At 40.7% G+C, this 25,255-nt stretch overlaps 1 protein-coding gene across 1 annotated transcript; it reads left to right on the forward strand.

Moving 5' to 3' along the window:
* The first annotated feature begins 21,163 nt into the window (after positions 1–21,163).
* Positions 21,164–23,692, forward strand: LOC134629749 (C-type lectin domain family 4 member M-like). Its single transcript, XM_063477267.1, has 4 exons — positions 21,164–21,995; positions 22,878–23,014; positions 23,296–23,396; positions 23,551–23,692. The coding sequence occupies exons 1-4, from the start codon at positions 21,164–21,166 to the stop codon at positions 23,690–23,692; spliced, it is 1,212 nt and encodes a 403-aa protein (XP_063333337.1).
* Positions 23,693–25,255: the final 1,563 nt, after the last annotated feature.

Raw genomic sequence — 25,255 nt, forward strand, 5'->3', positions numbered from 1 at the left:
TCATCATATTTGCGCTTCTTTGATGAGGTTGTGTTACAGTCCAAGCTGTCATGCTTTCTCCCACTTTGACACTCCGCATCAGACACTTCATCACTTTTCACATGACTGGCTCCAGCTATGCTAGCCACTTGGCTAGTAACCACAGATACATCCATGCTAGCATCCAAATCTGATGAACACATTGTTGTTGAACAATCACCTGTGCGGTCACTGGAAAATGCATCTTCAGATATGAGCTGACTGGTTGTTGTGGCCAGTGTGTCTGTGGTAGGGCCTTTTTTTCTTGTTAACCACTTGTCCATTTTCGCGCTGCACTGAATGCTTCGAGGCAACTTCAACTGTTTGGTGTCAGTCATTTGGGCAAGTCACGCCCATGTATTTTGTCAGAGCTATTTTTTTGCCGAACACCAGAGGGTGGTATATAGTCATGTATTTGATAGCCACATAAAACTGCATTAGGGCAATTTTCGGCTTTTAAAATTTGTGATCCCCACTCCAACCCCGACCCTCGCGTACCCCCTTCAGCCACTTGCGTACCCCCGAGGGTACGCGTACGGTAGTTTGGGAACTACTGGGCTAGAGTAATGCACACGAATGGGTTACAATAACAATGCATGTGTTTTCTAAAGAGTAAAAGTTAGAAACAGCAGAATATAGAGCAGGAAAGTAGAATGGTTAAAATAGCACAAATTCGCAGAAGTAGTAGTAGAACAAAACACGTATGTAAGCAACTTGAAGGAAAAAGAGGAAGAATAAAGAATAAACAGAAACAGAACACAATTGTATGAATTGTTTACAGCATTCACAGAATTAATAATCAGCCAGAGACTATACACAAGGGAGACACAGCAAGATGGAGATCACAACATGACACCATGACAAAAAAACTATGAGAAATGCTTTTTGTTTTGTGCATGAATAACACCATGTTGTGACAAAATTCACAATTTTTTTTTGAGACAATGACCAGGCATTTGAGTACAAAGACAAAGCAACAGAACAAGACTGTGATATATCATAAAGATTGCATTACAGTAATTTCTTAATGCATGCTCAATCATCCGGGTAAGGAAATCCCCAAGAGTTGATTCTGTTCATCTGGATGTAGCCTTGTAAGTGGGAGAAACTGTTAAAGTGAATTGTTAAATGTTGTCATTTGTATGCTTACCATCTCTACATTGTTTCAAACTGTGTGATCAAAGACATTCCTTTGTCTCGGACCATCTCTCCAGCCAATTTGGTGCTGGGGGAGGCTGACGTGGGTTTTATTGTAAATACATCCTATCTGAAAGATCTGTTTCTTGTGTTGTAAGCTTCCTGCTTTTATGATTCTTTTGGTGAGCAGGAGGTCACACAAACGCACCCCTATGAGACACACACACACACACACACACACACACACACACACACACACACACACACACACACACAGTGCCTTGTCTTTTAGAACCATTCGGAGGTTTTACGGTGGAAGGTGCTTGTGTTGTGTTGTGTAAACTGTAACTGTCATGGAAATAAATAGCTGCGAGGAGAGCTACATTTTGAAGGAGTTGGTTTGGAGACAGGTGAGGAGCGTTTAGCTCCACAGCCTGGTTCTGACCAAGCTTTCCCTCGTTCGCGAGTAAAAGACCGGTTGAAGATGTTCTGTCTTGTTTTCGTTCTTCATGAGGAATAAGTCTCTAAACTAACGGAGCCTGTGGAAACACAGACTCAACAGAAACATTTCTTCACTCATCCAAGTGACTTCTTTAGTCTCAGCTGACTTCAAGCTTATATACAGTACATTTGCATAATGACTGAAACTAGCACCGATGGCGAACAACGCGATGTGGAGTCAGTTTCTTGATTATTAATATGCAAATTGTCATGACCATTGATCAACAACCACTGATCAAAGACCAATGAACTGGCTGTGCTAAAAATTGGGCCACCCCAAGGATCAGGGCATTCTGTCAGTGATATGGATGCACAAATTCTGGACAGGGAGGAACGCTGGTTGAGCGGGGAGTCAAAAGTAAAAAGGGAAAGACCATCTCTGAATCTAGGAGGGAGCCTGAGGGCACATCTCTTACCATCTCTTACCGTTTTACAATGCTCTAATTGAACCCATTTCCCAGCTCTTTGCATCCCATGTTCCATGGAAAGTATTGACTTTAAAAACATATTCTAATTAGTGCTGTCAGCGTTGATCTCGTTAAAATGATGTTAACGCCATAACCACATTAATGAGGCAAATGTGCGAGTTAGCGCGGATCTCTTCATGCGTGGGCCTGCACGGGATCAACACGTTAGCGCGGTTAGCTCGTTAACGCGTTAGCACCATCCAGCCCCACGCACGGGGCGATCCGCGCTAACTCGCTGACGGAGAGTTGCCTAATTATTGCGGTTATGGTGTTAATATTATTTTAACAAGATTAATGCTGACAGCACTAATTCTAATATATAATATGTTTTAAGATTAACATGCAGTGGCCTCTCCTGTTTTTATTCATTCTTATAATGTGTGATATATTTTAAATTCTTTCAAGTGGAAAAAGTGCTGCAGCTAGTGCTGTGTGCATATTAAAATACAAAGACAAATGCAGTCAAAACCCCAAACACAGTCCTGAGGAGTGCCATCAGATCTCAGTTTCCTGTTAAAAAGAGAACTGCTTGTGTCAATATATTTTCACACAGGTCAGAGCTACTACACACAACTTCAGAGACTCTCACAAAGCACTGATCACCTCAGAGACTTAAAGACCCAACTAAACCTCCAATACAGATAAAAATCATGGATGCAGTCTATGCGAGTACGGAGGAAGTATTAGCTTGTCACAGAAAGTCTAAAAGGGAGCATCAAACTGTGGAAGACATTTATATGAATCATGAAGTGATCCAAACTGTACAACGTAAAACAACTGGACCTTCACCCCCAGGTAAAAACCACAAACCTATCTATAGATATTACAGTTACGTGTTGCTAAAGTTTTGTGCACAAATCTAAAAATAAAACTGAAAATTCTATAAAAACTGTCTGAAGAAAAAAGACAATTCAGGAAAAAGTAATCTAGAGTCTGGCTTGCTGTAGTGTTACTGTAGTTGTGGATTTTTCGTTGGCTGTTAATTTTGATTGAGATATACAGGTTTTTTGTTTTTATCTGGGTTTACACTCAGCTGTTTTCCAGAATGTGTGGGTTTTTCATTTTAGTTTTTATTTAATGTTTGTATTTACTTTAGTTTTGATTATTTTCAGTGTTAGTTTAAACTTACACCATTTGGAACGAGCTCTGAAGAGAAAACAATACAATACAAATACTTGAAACTAAAAGTATTTGTGTCGTTGCCACCAAGACTCATTCTCAGATGCTGATTTTAGATAAAAATAGCAATTGGTGTTATAATAAAATGTATGAGGATATAAACACATTTTATGATTAGACATATAACAAATATTTACTTCTACCTGTAGGTTCTGAAGATGTAAAGAAGAGTTCCTGCAGAGCTGCTGTGATTCTTCAGGGTCTGCTGTGTCTTTTCCTCCTGACTGGACTCATAACTGTGGTTTTTCTTTGTGAGTACAACATGAATGTAAAGCATGCTAAAATCCTCACAGGTGATGTATTTATTTTATGATGATTTGTCCAACAGTCACCCAAGGCAAATCTCAGTGGGAAATGGAGACAGTGATACTACACAAGCTGCACGACAACGTGACCAGCGAGAGAAACCAGTTACAGACCAGTTTCAACAATCTGGTTAAAGAGAGAGACCAGCTCCAGAAAAGATTTGAAGACATGACCACAAGCAGAGACGATCTTCAGAGAAAGCTTCAATGTAATTATATCTTAATGCTTGATGGTAAATGGCCTGTATTTGTATAGCGCTTTACTAGTCCCTAAGGACCCCAAAGCACTTTACACATTCAGTCATCCACCCATTCACACACTGGTGATGGCAAGCTACAGTTGTAGCCACAGCCACCCTGGGGCAGACTGACAGAGGCGAGGCTGCCGGATACTGGCGCCACCGGGCCCTCTGACCACCACCAGTAGGCAACGGGTGAAGTGTCTTGCCCAAGGACACATCGACCTAGACTGTCGGAGCCGGGGCTTGAACCGGCAGCCTTCCGATTACAAGACAAACTGCCAACTCTTGAGCCACGATCGCCGATTTATCTCTAACAACATTTTTGGCTCTTTAACACTTTAACAAATGTAGCTTTTTAAAAAGCATGGTGAGGAAGGAATCCTGGGTTTGTGTGGTGTGTGTGGAGTTTGCATGTTCTCCCTATGTTTGCATGGTTTCGCCCATTCTCTAGTGGGTTATGATCATTCAAAATTGCCCATAGGTGTAAATGTAGTTGAAAATGGTTGTCTGTCTCTGTGTTACCCCTGTGTCAGACTGCCAATCTGCCTCTGAACACAAGCCAACCCCCCTGCAGCCGCGGTAAGGATAAGCGCTATAGAATGGATGGACAGATTTTGAGAAAGGCCTTTGAAAAGTAAAGTTGTAAATGTAATGTAAATTTAAACTAAGTTTAATGTGAGTGAAAATATCAACATTCTATATGTTCACATTTAGACAGTTTCTAATAGCTTGTTGATTGTTAAAACCTGCATAGACAAAAAAAAAAAAAAAGATGTTTAACTGACTTCTTAGCTCCAATTATATCTGCAGCCTTCTTCAGTTTTACATCTCTCACACAGCTGAATATAGATGTGTTAATGCTTGTAACACCACCAAGACTTCAAAACAAGAAGAGGACAAAAGAGAAAAGCTCATTTCTAACTTCTCTCTAACTAACTCTAAGTGGTGGTTTTCAGTGACAGTTGCTGACTCGAACAACATTATTAGAGACAAATTATTAGATGTGAAAGCACTCCCTCTGAGGCCACACAACGCAAAATTGTAAATTGTTTAACATATACAGCACATACAGTTTCAGGGAATTTAGATCTAGATTTTACGTAAGACTTGATAAAATGTGCTTAGTAATGTGTATACATATTAAATGAAGTGCTTTTAATTTGTACCACTTATTGATTTTCCAAACAATGTTTTTTCAAAGTCTCATAACCAGTGTTGGTCAAGTTACTTGAAAAAAGTAATCAGTAACTCATCACTGATTACTTCCCCCAAAAAGTAATCCCGTTACTTTACTGATTACTTATTTTCAAAAGTAATTCATTACTTAGTTACTTATTAAAAACACGATTTACAACCTGAATAGGTGATAAAGCAATAGATCTTTCAGCCCAATTCTACTTTTTCTGCATAATCCATCATACAAAATGTAATCAAATGGAAAAGTCTCTTTTTAAAACTTGTTTTATTAGTTTTAATCTTTTAACTTTATGCATCAAGCAAAAATTTAATTATATGCAACATTCTCTGACTGGAAGAAATTTGTTTAACATTTAAACCTATTTTCTGCACATTCCAGCACATAAAATAAAATATTTTTTTGTTTTTACACTCACTCTTTCAAATAGATGAAAGTAAAACACAGCAGAAAATAAATAAAATCAAAGACTATCGGTCCTGTTGTTCTATTTTCACCTGTAAAGCAGGAGTGGGGTAGGCGGAGGTTTACCCTGGTGCAGGTGTGCCACAGCGGTCAGTTGAAGAATCCGCGAGTTTCTGTGTGAATTTCCCATTCCGTCGTAGCGCACTCGCTGCTTGCTTGGAAGTTTAGGGGTTTTTTTCGCTGTAAAAAGAAGTTTTCTTCCCACGCACAACGGACACTAATGTTTTTGTCACTTTTTACGGAATCAAACTCAAAGTAAGGTCAGTACTTCCACTCTTTAAACGCTGCACGCTCATACTCTCTCCCACACTCGATATATTATCCATTGTTGATCTGCACACAGCTGTTGTCATGAACGTCGCACTTGCTTATGTCACTGTCATGAGACACTCTCGCAAAAAAATCACGGTTTTAGTAACGCAGTAACGCAGCGTTCCTACGGGAAAGTAACGGTAATCTAATTACCGTTTTTGCAATAGTAATCCCTTACTTTACTCGTTACTTGAAAAAAGTAATCGGATTACAGTAACGCGTTACAAGTAATGCGTTACTGCCCATCTCTGCTCATAACTGGGATTCTATGTATGCTACCTATCACAAAGCAAGCACAAATTATTATTCTGTTTTTCTTAAACAGATTGCCAAGAAAACTGGGTGACCTTCAGTGATAGTTTGTACCACGTTTCTTCAAATCAAAAATCCTGGGAAGAAAGTAGACGAGACTGCCTTAAAAAAGGTTCAGACCTGATGATTATCAACAGCCGAGAAGAACAGGTGTGTGTGTGCACAAACATAGATGTGTGCAGAAGAAAGAATGACGATACATCACTTTATGTTCTGAATGTGTACATTTAATTTTTCTCTTTCTTAATAAAGAACTTTGTGAACCAGTTCAAGAAGCATTTGTGGATTGGACTGACTGACTCAGAGACAGAGGGAACATGGAAATGGTTGAATGGGACTCAAATGACTACAAGGTTGAAATAAAAATTTAATCTCTTTCTTGTCCATAAAGTCTTTTTATGTCATCAAGTACATTAACAAAATTATTTGGTTAATATCTTGTTACTAAAAACCAAAGACTGACTGACCTGTTGAGTTTAATTCTTTTAATTTTATCTGTATTTCAGCTACTGGAATAGTGGTGAACCAAATGGTGGCAGAAATGAAAACTGTGGAGAGATAAGAACTTACAACTCAGAAAACAGCTGGAATGATGCACCATGTTCCAGTGCAAAATTCTGGATATGTGAGAAGACAGTTTCTCCATAACTTAACATCCACGCCCAACAAATACTGCAGAACACAGAGCCATGAGATCAACTTCTGAAATGAAGCTGAACAGAAAGCAGTGGACACTTACAGCGAGTAAAATAAGTCACCAATTTTCTGAGTAAACATATTTCTAAAGGTATTATTAACATAAAATTCTTGCCATGTCAGTAACAATCCATCCAGTCCATACAAGTCATTATTACAAGCATGTATAATAATGAAAAATGACACGGAAAAAGTATTGAACACGTGAAAAAGGTGCAAAAGAGGGCATGGAGAGTTGTGACACCAGCAGAACTGTATTAGTAATAAGAAAGCAATTCTGCCACTTAGGCAAATTACTATCAGCTGGTTCATTTCCAACTGATGTGCTATAAAAAGCTGTGTCATTACTGAGGTTTTGCTCAACAAAAATCTCATGATGGGTAAAACCAATGAGGTCTCTTGAGACTGTTGCAACACATATTGATAACATTGGTTACAGAAGGATTTCTAAACTACTGAAGGTTCCAGTGAGCACTGTTGGGGTAGAAAAAAAGAAGTTGAAAGAACATCATTTCACCATAAATCGATCAAGACCTGATGATCCCAAAAAGATTTTAGACAGAAGTGAAAACGATTATTAAAAGAGATGTTCAAGGCCAAGGACCCCTTGCAGAAAGCTACAGAAATTAGCTGATATAATCATTTTAAAGGAAATAAGTAATGCACTCAACTGCCATGGCCTGTGTAAACGTTCAATGTGGAATACTCTATTGGTGAAGAAATAGCATATTAACGCGCATTCAGAGTTTGCTGAACCACACTTTGACAACCCTGTGAAATACTGTTAGAATATAGTCTGGCCAGATGAGACTAATACATAGCATGTTTGAAGGTCAAAAGTCATATCACCCCATAAACACCACACAAATAATGAAGTTTGGAGGTGGGTTCATCATAGTGTAGGGTTATTTTATTTTTCAACATTCAGCACTGGCATCTTTCATATAATTGAAAGGAGGATGAATGGAAAAATTATACCAAGATTTTCTTGATAAACATCTGTTGCCATCTACCAGGATGATGAAAATGAAACGAGGGTGGATGTTTCAGACAGACAATAATCCCAAACACAAAGTTAAAGAAACTCAGCTGAAAGAAAATGGAGCTGCTAGAACAGCCCAGCCAATCGCCCGAGCTGAATCGAGCTGAAAATCTATGGAAAGAAGCAAAGCTCAGAGTTCACAGAAGGAGCTACAGAACCTTCAGAAGCTGGTTTGTGTGAAAGACTGAACCAAAATCACACCCAAGCAATGCAAGTAGGCATCGTAATTAAAGCAATCATCGCAGACAAAGGCTTTTGTATGAAGTATTAAATACATTTGAGTAAACGTGTTTAATACTTTTCCCCTGTGTTATTTCTCACTTTTAAACATAACCTAATCTATGCATATCTATTGTTTGATTTCTTTACATGTGTGGATTGAATGGGTTGTTACCAATATCTGATGGAAATTTCATGGCGGTTGCACACCTACAAATACATTTACCTAGATATGTGTGTAATACTTATACTTATATCCAGGATCTTTAACCAGCAGGGGATCTGCTTTAATGTGACTTGTTATTACACTAGATTGTAAGCTATATTTGATTAAAAAATTGCCTACACATTTAAAAAGGGGAATGATTAATTAAGCAATTTTGTGCTTAAACAAGCACAACATTGCTCACTATCCTCATAACAGTTTTTTCACTACCCTCACATACATGTCTGCCACCCATGACTTACTTATGTATAGTGATTCAAATTCTGATTACCCCAGTTCCTCTTTTGCTTCTCAGAACAAGTGACAGTTTTTTTCTCTAGTAGCAAAAAACTGACTAAATATGTGCTGTCATTTAACATGAAGTTTTATTTGATATTCTTTTCACTTACGATGTATGTATTGTTAAATAAGTTAAAGCAATTTATTTTGTTGTTCATGCTAAAGGATATTTCACCTTGCAGTCTGAGGGGGCCTGTGATCAGACTACTGATCTGCTGTGCTGTGTTTTTATTGTATAAACAGCTTTGCTATCCAAAAGGTTATGTTATTTGTTTAGGTAACAATAATTAAATAAATAAACCAACTAATAAATAACTTGTTTGTCAAAAAAAGACTTCTGTGCCACTTTTCCTAACCTGGAAGCTGAGAGAGGGCCTATTTCTGACAAGGAGACAATCCTCTGCACTTTACATAAATGACACATCCTCAATTCAATTTTATTTATTTAGCACCAAATGACAATGAATGTCACAATGAAGGGAAGACAATTTGATTAACTGAAGATCAACTGGCAGCAATGACCAGAGAGCAATGACCACTCGTAATGATCTTCATACATCCATGTTGAGTAGAGTGTAAATACCGAGGCTGAATACCCTTTGTACAAGCAGCACACTGTCTAGAAAAGTCAGTGTTGAAAAATTCAAGCAGTCAGACTGTCTAACACTAATCAGAGTGCTCCTTACGTCGCACAGTGTGGGCAATTTGCAATTTGTCTCCAACTAATTAAAAGAATTACGCAAATGTGAAATGGGAAAGTTAATCTGAGGTTTTGAATGTGACATCATACGCATGTTGCTTAAGGATGTGATAAGCAGTAGTACACTAATGTGTACTTTACATAGAAACTATCACGACTTTCCCCCTTCGCGATGCTTATATTCTGCTCTGCTTCTGGTGCAGCAATCAAGGACAGAAAGAGAATCTTTTTTTAAAAATCACTGTAGTGATGTGAAAATGAAGCCATGAGCTAGTACTGCACCACTTCATCAATTGTACTGAAAATAGGTTCGTCAAAACTTTGTTTCAGTGACATCTAGTGGCGAAATAGGAGAGAAAAAATAATGTCTTAATAATCATGTGCTGAGTGTAATGAAGGTTTGTGTGAATGATATAACTAAACTTTGGAAAGACTGATTGGCTGGTCAGTTGGAAGAAGTTGTGTGTTACCAGCGGGATAGGAGGGATTAACATGAAGTTAAAATAGTGAAAGAGGAGTCCAGATGGCAGTTTCCAAAGGTTTATTTCCTGCTAGTTTTAAAGTTCTGGTTCAGACTGACATTTAACTTCAGAGAGTGCTAAGGCCAACATAACAAAACAACTTACCTAACTCCAAAGAAAACAAAATATACAACCTACTGTTACAGCCGAAAGGGCCAGGCTGTGTGTGTGGACTCAAGTGCAGAAACAGATGGAGGCAAAACTGATGTGAAAACAGTGTTTTATTTACAGAGACTCATGATGACAATGCGAGAAACTCAGAGAAAACTGGCAGCGGTCTGTTGTGAGTGCTGTTCTTAAATGCAAGTGACTTGATTGCAGTCAGGTGTGAAGGCTAATTGGATTCTCCACCCAAAGGTGGAGCCAACTGCGGACTCACCCAGACCATGACACCTACAATAATAACTTACCTAACCCAACACATAAACAGAAAGGGGGGGGGAAAAAAAACAAAACAAAAAGCAGCTCTCCCCTACAGGCAGTCTGAACACATTCACATAAGACACATGAAACTGAAAAGCCAGAGCAAAAGTTTCACAAGAAAACCTGGAGCTTATGAAACAGTCCAAAACAAAAGTCTAGGAAAGGCACTCAAGCTCAGGAAACAGTTCGTCAACCTTTCAGGAGGGCGACGGCACAGGAGTTCATGGCCCAACAGTTCAGGTGGCCGGCCACGTGGAAAGTGACGGCAACTCAACAGTTCAGGAGGACAACTGCGGAGCCAGCAGTGGCGACAGAGGCGGTCCGGAGGCGGTGACACAGGCGGTGACACAGTTCAAGAGGCCGCCCACGACGGCGATGATGTCCAGCCAGTGGCCTGGAAAGTGGTCGGCGATGTTGAGGTGCTGGACGTGGACTGGACAGCAGCGGGACCAGACGGCGGCGTGGCAGCCGCAGGAGCAGGTGGTGACTCAGCAGGCGACTGAGTAAAAGCTGCTGACGCCAGAACAGGTAACTTGGACCCACCAGCTGACAAGACAGGATGCTGGACGGGCCTCTCGGACCCCCCAGTTCCACTCACTTTGAATGAGTTAGTTCAGGTACATGAAAAATGCTCATAATATCATTGTCCATGGAAACATTGCCTAGCAGTTCATAATCAAGGCCATTAACACTGGAGCTGGTCACAGGATTAATGTTCATAGATTCAGTCTCAATGAGCACATTATTTGGTTCCACATCCCACAAGGAAAAATCAGTAGTACCAGACTCAGTGACTGGGCTCGCAGGCGGTTGCTGGGCATCAGCTGTCTCACCTGAAGAACAGATACAGGTTGGCCTGGGTTCAAAAACAGAGGTAGTCACAGGAAGAGTAAAACTAGTATTCTCCATGGTAGGACAGTCTTTAGCATGCGCAACACAGAGACACTAAATAATTGTGAAGAGGAATAAGACAGTCTGAGGAAGGCGTCTTTGGTGGCTTAATGACTGCACCTCTGCTAATGGGATTACTGATGGCTGCCCCACCGACAGTCATTTTGTTACTGTGTGTTTTCTCAGTCTTAGATATTTCATAATCGCGAACATTCTTTACACAGCTGGGCCCATAAACCAGCAAATCAGGATTCGTTTGCATGGCCTCCATAGAGAAAATGTGACGAGCAAAAAATAGTCACCCACCTCACGTTGCTGTAAGCCGCGGTGGTAATGTGGATGCCGCCTCTTCCTGGACGCCATGGTTGTGGAGGCAGGCGCCATTACAGCTGAGGTAGATGCAGCCTTCAGTTGCGGCGAGGAAAACACAACAGTTGTCCGCTGCTGCGGCGACATGGGCATGAAGACAGGCGAGAGTCTGAGAGCGCCGACCTTTACTCCTGTGGCCGGTGAAGGGAGAGCTGCATCACCGCAGGGCCGGGAAGATTCAGCCTGCACACTGGCCAGCTGGTGCTGTGAATGGATTTGGAGGGTGGTGTGGAGAAAGTCGGCTATCAGAGGGTGTTCTGCCTCCCATAACCAGGGAAATGCCTCAAAACATCCCTGCAGCTGATAAACCTTTTCTTCCCGGGCCTCTTTTCCCGAGAGCTCACACCACATGCCGCATCAATCCCCCACAGTGTGAATTAGCCTCTCCTGGAAATCATCCGGGGGGGCTGCGTGTCGCTGGGTCCGTCATGGTCTGAGCGTTGTATCACAGTCTGGCTGAGGCAGATGATAAGAAGTGCAGAAGGTGGACCCAAGTGCAGACATGCAAAATAACACAACTTAATATTAACTGAAAACAACCCATTTATTAAAGGCTGGACTAAGAGATACAAAACAAAGGCAAAACTAAATCATAACCTAAACTGGGTGAACTAAACATAATAGAACCCTGGGACATGGACACCTGGCATAAATACATAATCATGGAGACAAGGTATCATAACAGACGCTTGGACAAAGAATGAATGAACACACACAGACTAATAGCTCACAGGAGGTGATCAGGGGAAGTGGAAACGCATGGGGAAACAGCTGACACAGATGAACATAATGATGTCACAGTGGAAGAGTAAAACTAAACACAATGAACACAGCAACACAAGACCTCTTCAAAATAAAACAGGAAACATAATGAGACGCAGACATGACAACATGAACTTGACAATGTAAGACACAGACATGAAACACATGAAGGGCAAGGGAAAGTTAACACAGGGGTAGCAAGACACAAGGGGAATCTAATAACAAAGACCTATAATAACAACCTAGGCATGATAAAAATGAACTTAGAAAACCTAAAGGACTTAAATATAAAAATAAACTAAAGCTCAAAAACGCTGGGTCAAAATGGCCCAGGATCGTGAGAAGTAAAGGAAAGTCAGGCACGGGTTAAAGTCTCTCCCCCCCCAAAGAAAAATCTCAATCTTGACCCCTAAGAGAGGTCAAAGTAACAGAGCTCTACTCAAAAAGCAGGCAACAAACAATACTACTAACTCAAACAAACTGACCAACCCAAACAAGACAACAAGACAAAGGGGAAACTTAAATAGTGGCCACGACGCAAAGAGCAGTTCTCCATATGGGCTTGCTCCATCCCTTTTCCACCTCTTAGCTCATCAAACAAGGGACTGGGAGCAGATTCCATTGGGGTAACACAGAAAACAAAGAAAGATTAAATCATAGACATAACAGTGTAAACTAAAATATGTGCACTTATTTTAAAATACAGTATTATGTGACTTTATAAGTAAATTAGTTCTAAACCAAAACCAATTCTTTATTACCCAGTAAATTAATTTACATATTTAAAGAAAAAAAAAATATGTAAGTGTGGTGTTATTGTACGTCTTTAATGTAACACTGATGTTTAGTTGATATTACCACTGTATCTGGCTGTAATTGCAGCCTTCACAGCTGCTGTTAGCTGCTGTAATTTAGAATTAGCCGGCATTACTGAAACTTTCTTTTAAGTGGATCAAGCAATGTTGTACTTGGTCACTTAGTGACTTTCATACAATGTGAGAACATAATCAAATTGTTTATCAGAAGGAAAGCATGATTTTTTTCCAGCCAAAAATTTCCTGCTATAATGTTAGCTTATCACTGGCAGAGGTTGTTCTTATTTAGCAGGCTTGTTTTCAGCTGTCTTGAGACAAAAAGGTGTCTAATCTTCTGATAATAAGTCATTGTCACAATATCGGGAATAAATAAGCATGCTTACGCAGTTATTTGTATGTTATTTTCCTGACTTCGGTTAAGGTGACAAGGTTAATATTTTATCTAGATGCCAGTTAGGTTGTCTCGTCCATGTTTTTGCCATTTTTTGAAGGAGACGTCTTCTCAGATGGTAAGAGACAGAAATGATCCTTCACATCTGGAGTCTGAAGGTGCAGACACAAATTAAAATTTGCCCCCACAGTAAACAAATGCCCACAAATTTTATTCTTCTCCTCATTTGGAATACAATGTATGTGGCTGGTCTCTAGCTAAAAGTGCAATTAAATAGAAAGGTGGTGCATACTTCAGCTAGTGTATTCAAGATGGTGGGGAAACATGGTGGTTTCCACTGGTAGCCATATGTAGTTTTAAAGGGTTAATTCTAAGTTTATGAGAGTGCATCAGTTTCATTTTTTCTGTTAAATAAACTAAAAAAATGAGAGAGATACATCCAACTTAGTTCACTTAATCAACTGCAAAAATGATAATGGCTGCTTATTGGTGGCGGGTTCACCTAAAGAATGAAATATACAGTGGCTTGCAAAAGTATTCGGCCCCCTTGAACTTTTCAACATTTTGTCACATTACAGCGACAAACATGAATCAATTTTATTGGAATTCCACGTGAAAGACCAATACAAAGTGGTGTAGACGTGAGAAGTGGAACGAAAATCATACATGATTCTAAACATTTTTTACAAATAAATAACTGCAAAGTGGGATGTGCGTAATTATTCAGCCCCCTGAGTCAATACTTTGTAGAACTACCTTTTGCTGCAATTACAGCTGCCAGTCTTTTAGGGTATGTCTCTACCAGCTTTGCACATCTAGAGACTGAAATCCTTGCCCATTCTTCTTTGCAAAACAGCTCCAGCTCAGTCAGATTAGATGGACAGCGTTTGTGAACAGCAGTTTTCAGATCTTGCCACAGATTCTCGATTGGATTTAGATCTGGACTTTGACTGAGCCATTCTAACACATGGATATGTTTTGTGTTAAACCATTCCATTGTTGCCCTGGCTTTATGTTTAGGGTCGTTGTCCTGCTGGAAGGTGAACCTCCGTCCCAGTCTCAAGTCTTTTGCAGACTCCAAGAGGTTTTCTTCCAAGATTGCCCTGTATTTGGCTCCATCCATCTTCCCATCAACTCTGACCAGCTTCCCTGTCCCTGCTGAAGAGAAGCACCCCCAGAGCATGATGCTGCCACCACCATATTTGACAGTGGGGATGGTGTGTTCAGAGTGATGTGCAGTGTTAGTTTTCCGCCACACATAGCGTTTTGCATTTTGGCCAAAAAGTTCCATTTTGGTCTCATCTGACCAGAGCACCTTCTTCCACATGTTTGCTGTGTCCCCCACATGGCTTGTGGCAAACTGCAAATGGGACTTCTTATGGTTTTCTGTTAACAATGGCTTTCTTCTTGCCACTCTTCCATAAAGGCCAACTTTGTGCAGTGCACGACTAATAGTTGTCCTATGGACAGATTCCCCCACCTGAGCTGTAGATCTCTGCAGCTCGTCCAGAGTCACCATGGGCCTCTTGGCTGCATTTCTGATCAGCCCTCTCCTTGTTCGGCCTGTGGGTTTAGGTGGACGGCCTTGTCTTGGTAGGTTTACAGTTGCGCCATACTCCTTCCATTTCTGAATGATCGCTTGAACAGTGCTCCGTGGGATGTTCAAGGCTTGGGAAATCTTTTTGTAGCCTAAGCCTACTTTAAATTTCTCAATAACTTTATCCCTGGCCTGTCTGGTGTGTTTTTTGGACTTCATGGTGTTGTTGCCCCCAATATTCTCTTAGACAACCTCTGAGGCCGTCACAGGACAGTTGTGAAGCTGTTTCGCAAAGAAGAATGGGCAAGAATTTCAGTCTCTGGTAGAGACATACCCTAAAAGACTGGCAGCTGTAATTGCAGCAAAAGGTGGTTCTACAAAGTATTGACTCAGGGGGCTGAATAATTACGCACACCCCACTTTTCAGTTATTTATTTGTAAAAAATGTTTGGAATCATGTATGATTTTCGTTCCACTTCTCACGTCTACACCACTTTGTATTGGTCTTTCACGTGGAATTCCAATAAAATTGATTCATGTTTGTGGCTGTAATATGACAAAATGTGGAAAAGTTCAAGGGGGCCGGATACTTTTGCAAGCCACTGTATATGTCCATCTCTCTGACCTGTCTGTAATGTAAGATATAAATTTTGCATCAAAAGTAGTCTGTGCCTTATTACCTTATAATTTGCATTAAAAGATAATATCAGTGCATTATCAGTATATAATTGCATTTCAGATGATGTGAAGTTTGGTGTGTTAGTGTTTTCTGAAAACTAGAATTATATCTTCTATTCTGAGAAGAAGTTAGAAAATTAAATTATTTAATTATACATAAACACCCATCTCGCCCCTGCGGGCGGTTTATCCTTCAAGCTCGGGTCCTCTACCAGAGGCCTGGGAGCTTGAGGGTCCTGCGCAGTATCTTAGCTGTTCCCAGGACTGCGCTCTTCTGGACAGAGATCTCCGATGTTGTTCCCGGGATCTGCTGGAGCCACTCGCCTAGCTTGGGAGTCACCGCATCTAGTGCTCCGATTACCACGGGGACCACCGTTACCTTCACCCTCCACATCCTCTCGAGCTCTTCTCTGAGCCCTTGGTATTTCTCCAGCTTCTCGTGTTCCTTCTTCCTGATATTGCTGTCATTCGGAACCGCTACATCAATCACTACAGCCGTCTTCTTCTGTTTGTCTACCACCACTATGTCCGGTTGGTTAGCCACCACCATTTTGTCCGTCTGTATCTGGAAGTCCCACAGGATCTTAGCTCGATCATTCTCCATCACCCTTGGGGGCATCTCCCATTTTGACCTCGGGACTTCCAGGTTATACTCGGCACAGATGTTCCTGTACACTATGCTGGCCACTTGGTTATGGCGTTCCATGTATGCCTTGCCTGCTAGCATCTTGCACCCTGCTGTTATGTGCTGGATTGTCTCTGGGGCATCTTTACACAGCCTGCACCTGGGGTCTTGCCTGGTGTGATAGACCCCAGCCTCTATGGATCTTGTACTCAGAGCTTGTTCTTGTGCTGCCATGATTAGTGCCTCTGTGCTGTCTTTCAGTCCAGCTTTGTCCAGCCACTGGTAGGATTTCTGGATATCAGCCACCTCCTCTATCTGCCGGTGGTACATACCGTGCAGGGGCCTGTCCTTCCATGATGGTTCCTCGCCTTCCTCCTCTTTCTTGGGTTTCTGCTGCCTGAGGTATTCACTGAGCACGCTGTCAGTTGGGGCCATCTTCGTGATGTATTCGTGGATGTTTCTTGTCTCATCCTGGACTGTGGTGCTGACACTAACCAGTCCCCGGCCTCCTTCCTTCCGCTTAGCGTACAGCCTCAGGGTGCTGGACTTGGGGTGAAACCCTCCATGCATGGTCAGGAGCTTTCTTGTCTTTATGTCAGTGGCTGCTATCTCCTCCTTTGGCCAGCCTATTACCCCAGCAGGGTACCTGATGGCCCGGATCTTGTTCTTACCGTTCAGCTGACTCCTCAGGACTTGCCTGACCCTCTGCAGGTGGTTGCAGCTTTCCTAGCGGCCTCTTCATGGTTCCTATTTGCCTGCGGGATCCCCAGGTACTTGTAACTGTCCTCTATGTCTGCAATGTTGCCTTCTGGTAGTTCAATCCCCTCAGTTCTGACTACCTTCCCTCTCTTTGTTACCATCCGACTACACTTCTCCAGTCTGAACGACATTCCAATGTCATTGCTGTATAGCCTGGTAGTGTGGATCAGTGAATCGATGTCTCCTTCACTCTTGGCATACAGCTTGATGTCATCCATGTACAGGAGGTGGCTGACAACCGCTCCGTTTCGTAGTCGGTATCCGTAGCCAGTCTTGTTAATGATCTCACAGGCCTATGCAGAACAGCAGTGGGGACAGAGCATCTCCTTGGTAGATCCCGCACTTGATCGTGACTTGTGCTATGGGCTTGGAGTTGGCCTCTAGTGTTGTACGCCACATCCCCATTGAGTTCCTGATGAAGGCTCTTAGGGTCCTGTTGATCTTGTACAATTCTAGGCATTCCAGTATCCAGCTGTGGGGCATTGAGTCGTAGGCCTTCTTGTAATCAATCCAGGCTGTGCACAGGTTGGTCAGTCTGGTCTTGCAGTCTCGGCTGACTGTTCTGTCTACCAGTAGCTGGTGTTTTGCGCCTCTGGTATTCTTGCCAATCCCTTTCTGTGCCCCGCTCATGTATTGACCCATGTGCCTGTTCATCTTAGCCGATATGATGCCTGACAGGAGCTTCCATGTAGTACTGAGGCAGGTTATTGGTCGGTAGTTGGATGGGACCGGTCCCTTCTTGGGGTCCTTGGGGATCAGGACCATCCGACCTTCGGTTAGCCATTCCGGGTGTCTCTCGTTAACTAGCAGCTGGTTCATTTGTGCTGCCAGACGCTCGTGGAGTGCAGTCAGCTTCTTCAGCCAGTAGGCGTGAACCATGTCGGGCCCTGGTGCTGTCCAACTCTTCATACTGGAGACCCTTTCTTGGATGTCTGCCACTGTGATGGTTACTGGACCCTGTTCAGGGAGGTCGCTATGGTCTGCCCTCAGATCCACTAGCCACTGAGCATTGCTGTTATGGGTTGCATCCTTCTCCCATATGCTCTTCCAGTCTCCAGCCTTGGTGGTGCTGTTCTCTTATTGTTCCCTTGCCACTGAGAGTACACCTTTGCTGGTTCTGTGGAGAACAGCTGGTTTATTCTCCTGCTTTCTATCTCTCTGGTGTACCTTCTCAAGCGGCTGGCCAAGGCTGTGAGTCTTTGCTTGGCAGTTTCCAAGGCCTCAGGTATGGACAGCTTGCTGTATTTCTTATGCACCTTCTTTGTCGCGCCTTTCTGCAACTCCGTTAGTTGGCTAACCTCCCTTCGTGCTACTTTGATCTTGCCCTCTAGCCTCCTTCTCCATGGAGGGTACTGCCCCTTGTGGCTGTTCAACTTGTAGCCAAGCATCTCACTGATCACTGCTGCCGTATTGTAGATCAGCTTGTTAGTGTCGGTAATCGTGGTTGTAGGTATCATCCGTAGTGCTGCATTAACATCATCTAGCAGACCTTCTGAGGGTACTTCACGTAATCTTGGTAACCGGCTACGGGGGATCCAGGTTTCAAGCTTGGCCATGATCCTATCTTTCAGGTCAGTTCCTCTCGCACTCAACGATCCTTCTCCTATCGCACTTGGGGCTATGTACCCAATCTCGGGTGGGGGTGATGATATCTCCCCCCTGACCTGGCGTCCTGACTCCTCCTTGCCGTAGCATTTATGTTGTACCTTGTCAATCTCTAGCTGTGAGAGCAGTCCCTTCTTTCGAATGTTGGAACACTGAGCTACTAGTTGTTTCGCCGTCATTGTGGATGTTGGGTATCGAAGAATCCATAGGTCCCTCATCCTATTCATGTAACCCCTTCTGCCAGGGTTACTTGCGTAGTAGCATTCCAACAACGCCCTGTTTTCGTCTCTTGCCCACCGATGCCTTCTTGTTCCAGTAGCCCACTTGTCGTCAGGGTGCCCTGGTTGTATATATATATATATATATATATATATATATATATATACACACACACACACACACACACACACACACACACACACATATATCTATATCTATATATATTTATATCTATATATATATACACACACACACACACACACACATATATCTATATCTATATATATTTATATCTATATATATACACACACACACACACACACACACACACACACACACACACACATATATACACACACACACACACACATTTTATATATATATATATATATATATATATATATATATATATATATATATATATATACATATACATATATATATATATATATACATATATATATATATATATACATACATATATATATATATATATATATATACATATATATATATATATATATATATATATATATATATATATATATATATATATATAGAGAGAGAGAGAGAGAGAGAGAGAGAGAGAGAGAGATATGGCTAACCAACCACACATAGTCAAACAATAGTGATAGATGTAGTGGTTCCCAATGACAGCAACATCAGGAAGAAGGAACATGAGAAGCTCGAGAAATACCAAGAGAGCACCAGGTGTGGTGACTCCCAAGCTAGGCGAGTGGCTCCAGCAGATCCCAGGAACAACACTGGAGATCTCTGTCCAGAAGATTGCAGTCCTAGGAACAGCTAAGATACTGCGCAGGACCCTCAAGCTCCCAGGCCGAGGACCCGAGCTTGAAAGATAGACCACCAGCAGGGGCGAGTGGGAGAGGAAGTGTATTTATAGGCGAAAAGTGTTCTTACCGTGCCAGCATGTGTGCAAATGAACTACCATGCAGTGGTCATTTCTACTGTTCTACTTGTACTCCAAGTATGACATACAGTAATTGGTTTCAGTTGGATTAGGGCTGTAGTGAGTGTTGTCTGTGTATTCAAAGGCAAAGACAAATGCAGTCATAACCCAACAACAGTCCTGAGGTGTGCCAGGATTCAGGGAAATGAAAGCAGCATTTCATTCCTCTAGCTCTCAGTTTCCTGTTAAATAAAGAATTGCTTGTGCCAGTGGATTTTTACACAGTTCACACACTCACAAAATGCTGATCGCCTCAGATACATAAGGACCCAACTGAGCCAGCAATACCAATAAAATCATGGATCAAGCCTATATGGGCATGGAGGACGTATCAGGTAGCAACATAAAGTTGAGAAGGCTGGTAGAAACTTCAAAAGACAATTATATAGATGATGAAGTGAGTCAAACTGTGCAATGTGAAACGACTGGACTTGGACTCCCAGGTAATAAACAAAAACAAGTAAACATATTAGATTTAGATACTACATTGATATTTTGATGAATTATTGTGCAGAAATTAAACTAAAAGTAAAACTAATACCAGGTAGATGTAGGGTCTGGTTTGCTGCAAAGTTACTGTAGTTTTGGATGTTTTGTTTTTAATTTGAAAGATTTATATTTTAAGATATTTTTTATCTTTATTTGATTGTGCTGAAATGAATAGTTGACAGGTGGCCCTTAGCCCATAATTTTGATTAAATTTTCATTTTTGTTTTTAATTCAGGACAGGCTCAAACACATTCAGCGTGTGTGTTTATTTCAATTCAGTTTTAATAGTTTAATAAGCCAAAAAACTTTGTTTTTTATTAGTTTCAGTGTTAGTTTTAATTTATACTGTGGTCTGTGGTTGTCAGATTCTAATTTCAAAAGAGAAAATAATACAATAAAACACTGTGCGACAATCACAGTATTTGTGTCACAGCCATAATCACACAGAAACAAGTTTGCTTCTTTCTGGTCAGATGTTGATTTCAAGAGCAGAAGTTCACATATTACCTTGTAGAGAAAATAGTATTTTATGTTATGATAAACTATATGAGGATATAAATATTCTTCACCTTTAGCATTGTAACAAATACAAACTTCTACCTGCAGAGTCTGAATTTATAAAGAAGAGTTACTGCAGAGCTGCTGTGATTCTTCTGGGTCTGCTGTGTCTTTTCCTCCTGATTGGATTCATAACTGTGGTTTTTCTCTGTGAGTACAAGAAATATGTAATTAGCATGCTAAAAACCTCACAGGCAATGTTTTTTATTTGATATTGGCATGTCCTACAGTCACCCAAGGCAAATCTCCTGGTGAAATGGACACAGTGTTGCTACACAGGCTTTACAACAACTTGACCAGCGAGAGAAACCAGTTACTGACCAGTTACAACAACTTGAAAACTGAAAAGGACCAATTGCTGACCAGTTACAACAACTTGACAATCGAACGAGAACAGTTACTGACCAGTTACGACAACTTGAAAACTGAAAAGGACCAATTGCTGACCAGTTACAACAACCTGACAACCGAACGAGAACAGTTACTGACCAGTTACGACAACTTGAAAACTGAAAAGGACCAATTGCTGACCAGTTACAACAATCTGACAACCGAACGAGAACAGTTACTGACCAGTTACGACAACTTGAAAACTGAAAAGGACCAATTGCTGACCAGTTACAACAATCTGACAACCGAACGAGAACAGTTACTGACCAGTTACGACAACTTGAAAACTGAAAAGGACCAATTGCTGACCAGTTACAACAATCTGACAACCGAACAAGAACAGTTACTGACCAGTTACAACAGCTTGAAAACTGAAAAGGACCAATTACTGACCAGTTACAACAACTTGAAAACTGAAAATGACCAATTGCTGACCAGTTACAACAGCTTGAAAACTGAAAAGGACCAATTGCTGACCAGTTACAACAACCTGACAACTGAACAAGAACAGTTACTGACCAGTTACAACATCTTGAAAACTGAAAAGGACCAATTACTGACCAGTTACAACAACTTGAAAACTGAAAAGGACCAATTGCTGACCAGTTACAACAACAAAGTTAAAGAGAGAGACCAGCTCCAGACAAGATTTGAAGACATGACCAAAAGTAGAGACAATCTTCAGAGAAAGCTTCAAGGTAACTATTTGCTTCCATTTTATCTCGTACAGAAATTTTTGCCTCTACATTTGAAGTTAACACTCAAGTACATGAGAGTGTTGTTGTTTTTTTTCTCATTTAATGCATTATTGAAACACAGCGTTGACGATACTGGTTAAGATTTGAAAAGTGAAATTCAGTATCACCTTCCACCATATTAACATCTGGACAGTTCCATCCTATTAAAAAGAAAGCCTCAGTAAAACCTAGAATTAAATGTAAATTGAGCTTAATGTGAATATATGAATATTTCATACGTTCTAAGTCTATTTAGATATAGTTCATACTGGTGCTTTAATCCATGTAGACAAGAAAAAAAATTTCTCTTCATTTTTATCTTCAACTTCAACCAGTATGTCTCAGCTGTTTTTTATTTCCATACTTAGTTGTGAAAGACACCTAACCAATGACAGAAATTTTAATACTGCAGTTTCGGTTCACAGTGTGTGTTATGCTAGAAATTACTAAAGCACCATGAAGCTTTCTGAGAAGTGGACTTTGGGCAAAACCTCAAGTTTCTCCTTATTTTCAGTGGTCAGTAACAGTTGCTGACTCAAGCAAAATCCTTAGATAAAATATATATTTCCCACACACTCCTTCTGAATGCACAAAAAATGATACATTTTTTTCTCATGTTCTTTTAAAACACAAAACCAAAATAAAACCTTTTTATTTGATGTAAAACTGGATATATTGTGCAACAATGGGACAGTGTTTTTTTTCTTTCATGTTAAAGCTTTGTGAATTTGTACAACTGACACTTGTGTAACACATATGTGATGCTAATTATGAGATAATAGCCTTAAAGATAAGAATAAATCCTAACAAAGCCCAAATTATTATTCTGTTTTTCTTAAACAGATTGCCGAGGAAACTGGGTGGCCTTCAGTGATAGTTTGTACCAAGTGTCTTCAGAGCAGAAATCTTGGGAAGAAAGTAGACAAGACTGTCTTCAAAAAGGTTCAGACCTGATGATTATCAACAGCCGAGAAGAACAGGTGTGTGTGTGTGCAAACATAATAAAATGTATTATGTTCAGAATAAAACACTGAATGAAATCAGAGAAGGTTTCCCCAATCTGCAGTCAGCCGAGACTGAAGAAGTCACTTGGATGAGTGACGAAACGTTTCTTCCACAAAACGCTACGTCCAAATGAACAGATTCAACTTTTGAGATTTACTTTCCTGGATGATTGAGAATGCATTAAGACGAAATCAGAGAATGCACTGACACATCACTTTAAGTTCTGTATATTTACACTTACTTGTCTTTCAACTAGAATTTTGCTAACCAGTTCAAGAAGCTTTTGTGGATTGGACTGACTGACTCAGAGACAGACGGAAGATGGAAATGGGTGGATGGGACTCGCATGACCACAAGGTTGAAATAAAAATTAAATTCCTCCCTTGTCCATAAAGTCTTCTTATGTCATCAAGTACATTAACTAACTTAATTTAATTCATATCTTGTTACTAAAAACAAAAGACTGACTGATCTGTTGAGTTTAACTCTTATAATTTTATCTGTATTTCAGCTACTGGAATAGTGGTGAACCAAATGGTGGCAGAAAGGAAAATTGTGGACAGATAAAGGCTTACGACTCGCAAAACAGCTGGAATGATGAAACATGTTCCAATAAACACTTCTGGATATGTGAGAAGAGAGATTCTCCATAACTTAACATCCATGCCCAACAAATAGTGCAGAACACAGAACCATGAGATGAACTCCTGAAATGAAGCTGAACAGAAAACAGTGGACACTTAGGCTAAGTCCACACATACACGGGTATTTTTGAAAACACAGCTTTTTCTATGCGTTTGGGCCTTTTGTCTACTGAAAACTGAGATTTTTAAAAACTCCTGCCAGGGTGGAGATTTTCAAAAACTCAGTTTTTGCGTTTTTAGTGGATGAGCAAAATGGAGATTTAGTCACGCAATGTCAAAGGTGTGCGCCTTTTTAACGTCAGATCTGCAGTTTTTCCACGCTTACATATACACACGCAGTTACTGTCCCTCCACTTGGAAAGACAGAGGCGTCAGAGTGAACTTTGGACGTGGCTTTTACATTCAACACAGACGCTCTCACAACCTAAGTGTAATATTAAGGAATAATTCCATCTCACTGTCTGTCCACACATAGGACTCATTTCTGCTTCTATGCGCTATCTTTGTTTACGCTTTCCCTCCCAGGCTTCTAGACTTCTGATTGGCCAACATTTCTACACAGCATTATATCATGGAGATATTTTACAAAAATGCACGTGTGGAAAATGATTTTTTTTTTTAAACGAAAACGGAAAATCTCCACTTACAAAAATACCCGTGTACGTGTGGACATAGTCTTAGATGGAAACAAATTTAAAGGGTTTTTGCTTTGCTTTCTAAATCAAGAATGTCTTTTGTCACTATATCCAGGATCTTTAATCAGCCGGCGATCTGCTTTGGTGTGACTGGTCATGACAATTTTAAGACGTGTTAGATTAAAAAACTTGCTCAACAATCCCATGCTCAAAAATTCTCATCTTATAGAAAAATAAGTTATCATAAACTTTCCATCTGTATTTACAATTTAATCATTAAAATGTTGACAATTTGGACTTGTTTTACTCCACCTGAAAGTCTTAACATATACAGCTCTGCCTCCCATGTTTTTGTTAGTGCAAAAACCATAACCTGAACCATACATCACAGTAGGCCTGCTGCCATCTTGTAAACCTTCCCTTTCACGCTTTCTGCTAACCTTCTGTCCCAAATCCCACCTCACACTAATCTCCACTCACTCTCCAGTGTACTCTGAATTGTTAAACCCAGGTATTTAAACTCATCTACCTTTATGACCTCTACTCTTTCTATTCTCACTCATTCTGTCTTACTTTCATTCCTCTTCTCTCTAGAGCATGGCTCCACCTCTCAATAGTCTCTTCCACCTGGTCCTGCTCTCACTACAGGTACAGTGGCTTGCAAAAGTATTCGGCCTCCTTTGTCACATTACAGCCACAAACATGAATCAATTTTATTGGAATTCCACGTGAAAGACCAAAACAAAGTGGTGTACACGTGAGAAGTGGAACGAAAATCATACATGATTCCAAACATTTTTTACAAATAAATGATTTTTTACAAATAATGTCATTACAAATACAGCTGCTCTGTGACGGCCTCAGAGGTTGTCTAAGAGAATATTGGGAGCAACAACACCATGAAGTCCAAAGAACACACCAGACAGGTCAGGGATAA

This window comes from Pelmatolapia mariae, linkage group LG6 (assembly GCF_036321145.2).
Source record: "Pelmatolapia mariae isolate MD_Pm_ZW linkage group LG6, Pm_UMD_F_2, whole genome shotgun sequence".
NCBI lineage: Eukaryota > Metazoa > Chordata > Actinopteri > Cichliformes > Cichlidae > Pelmatolapia > Pelmatolapia mariae.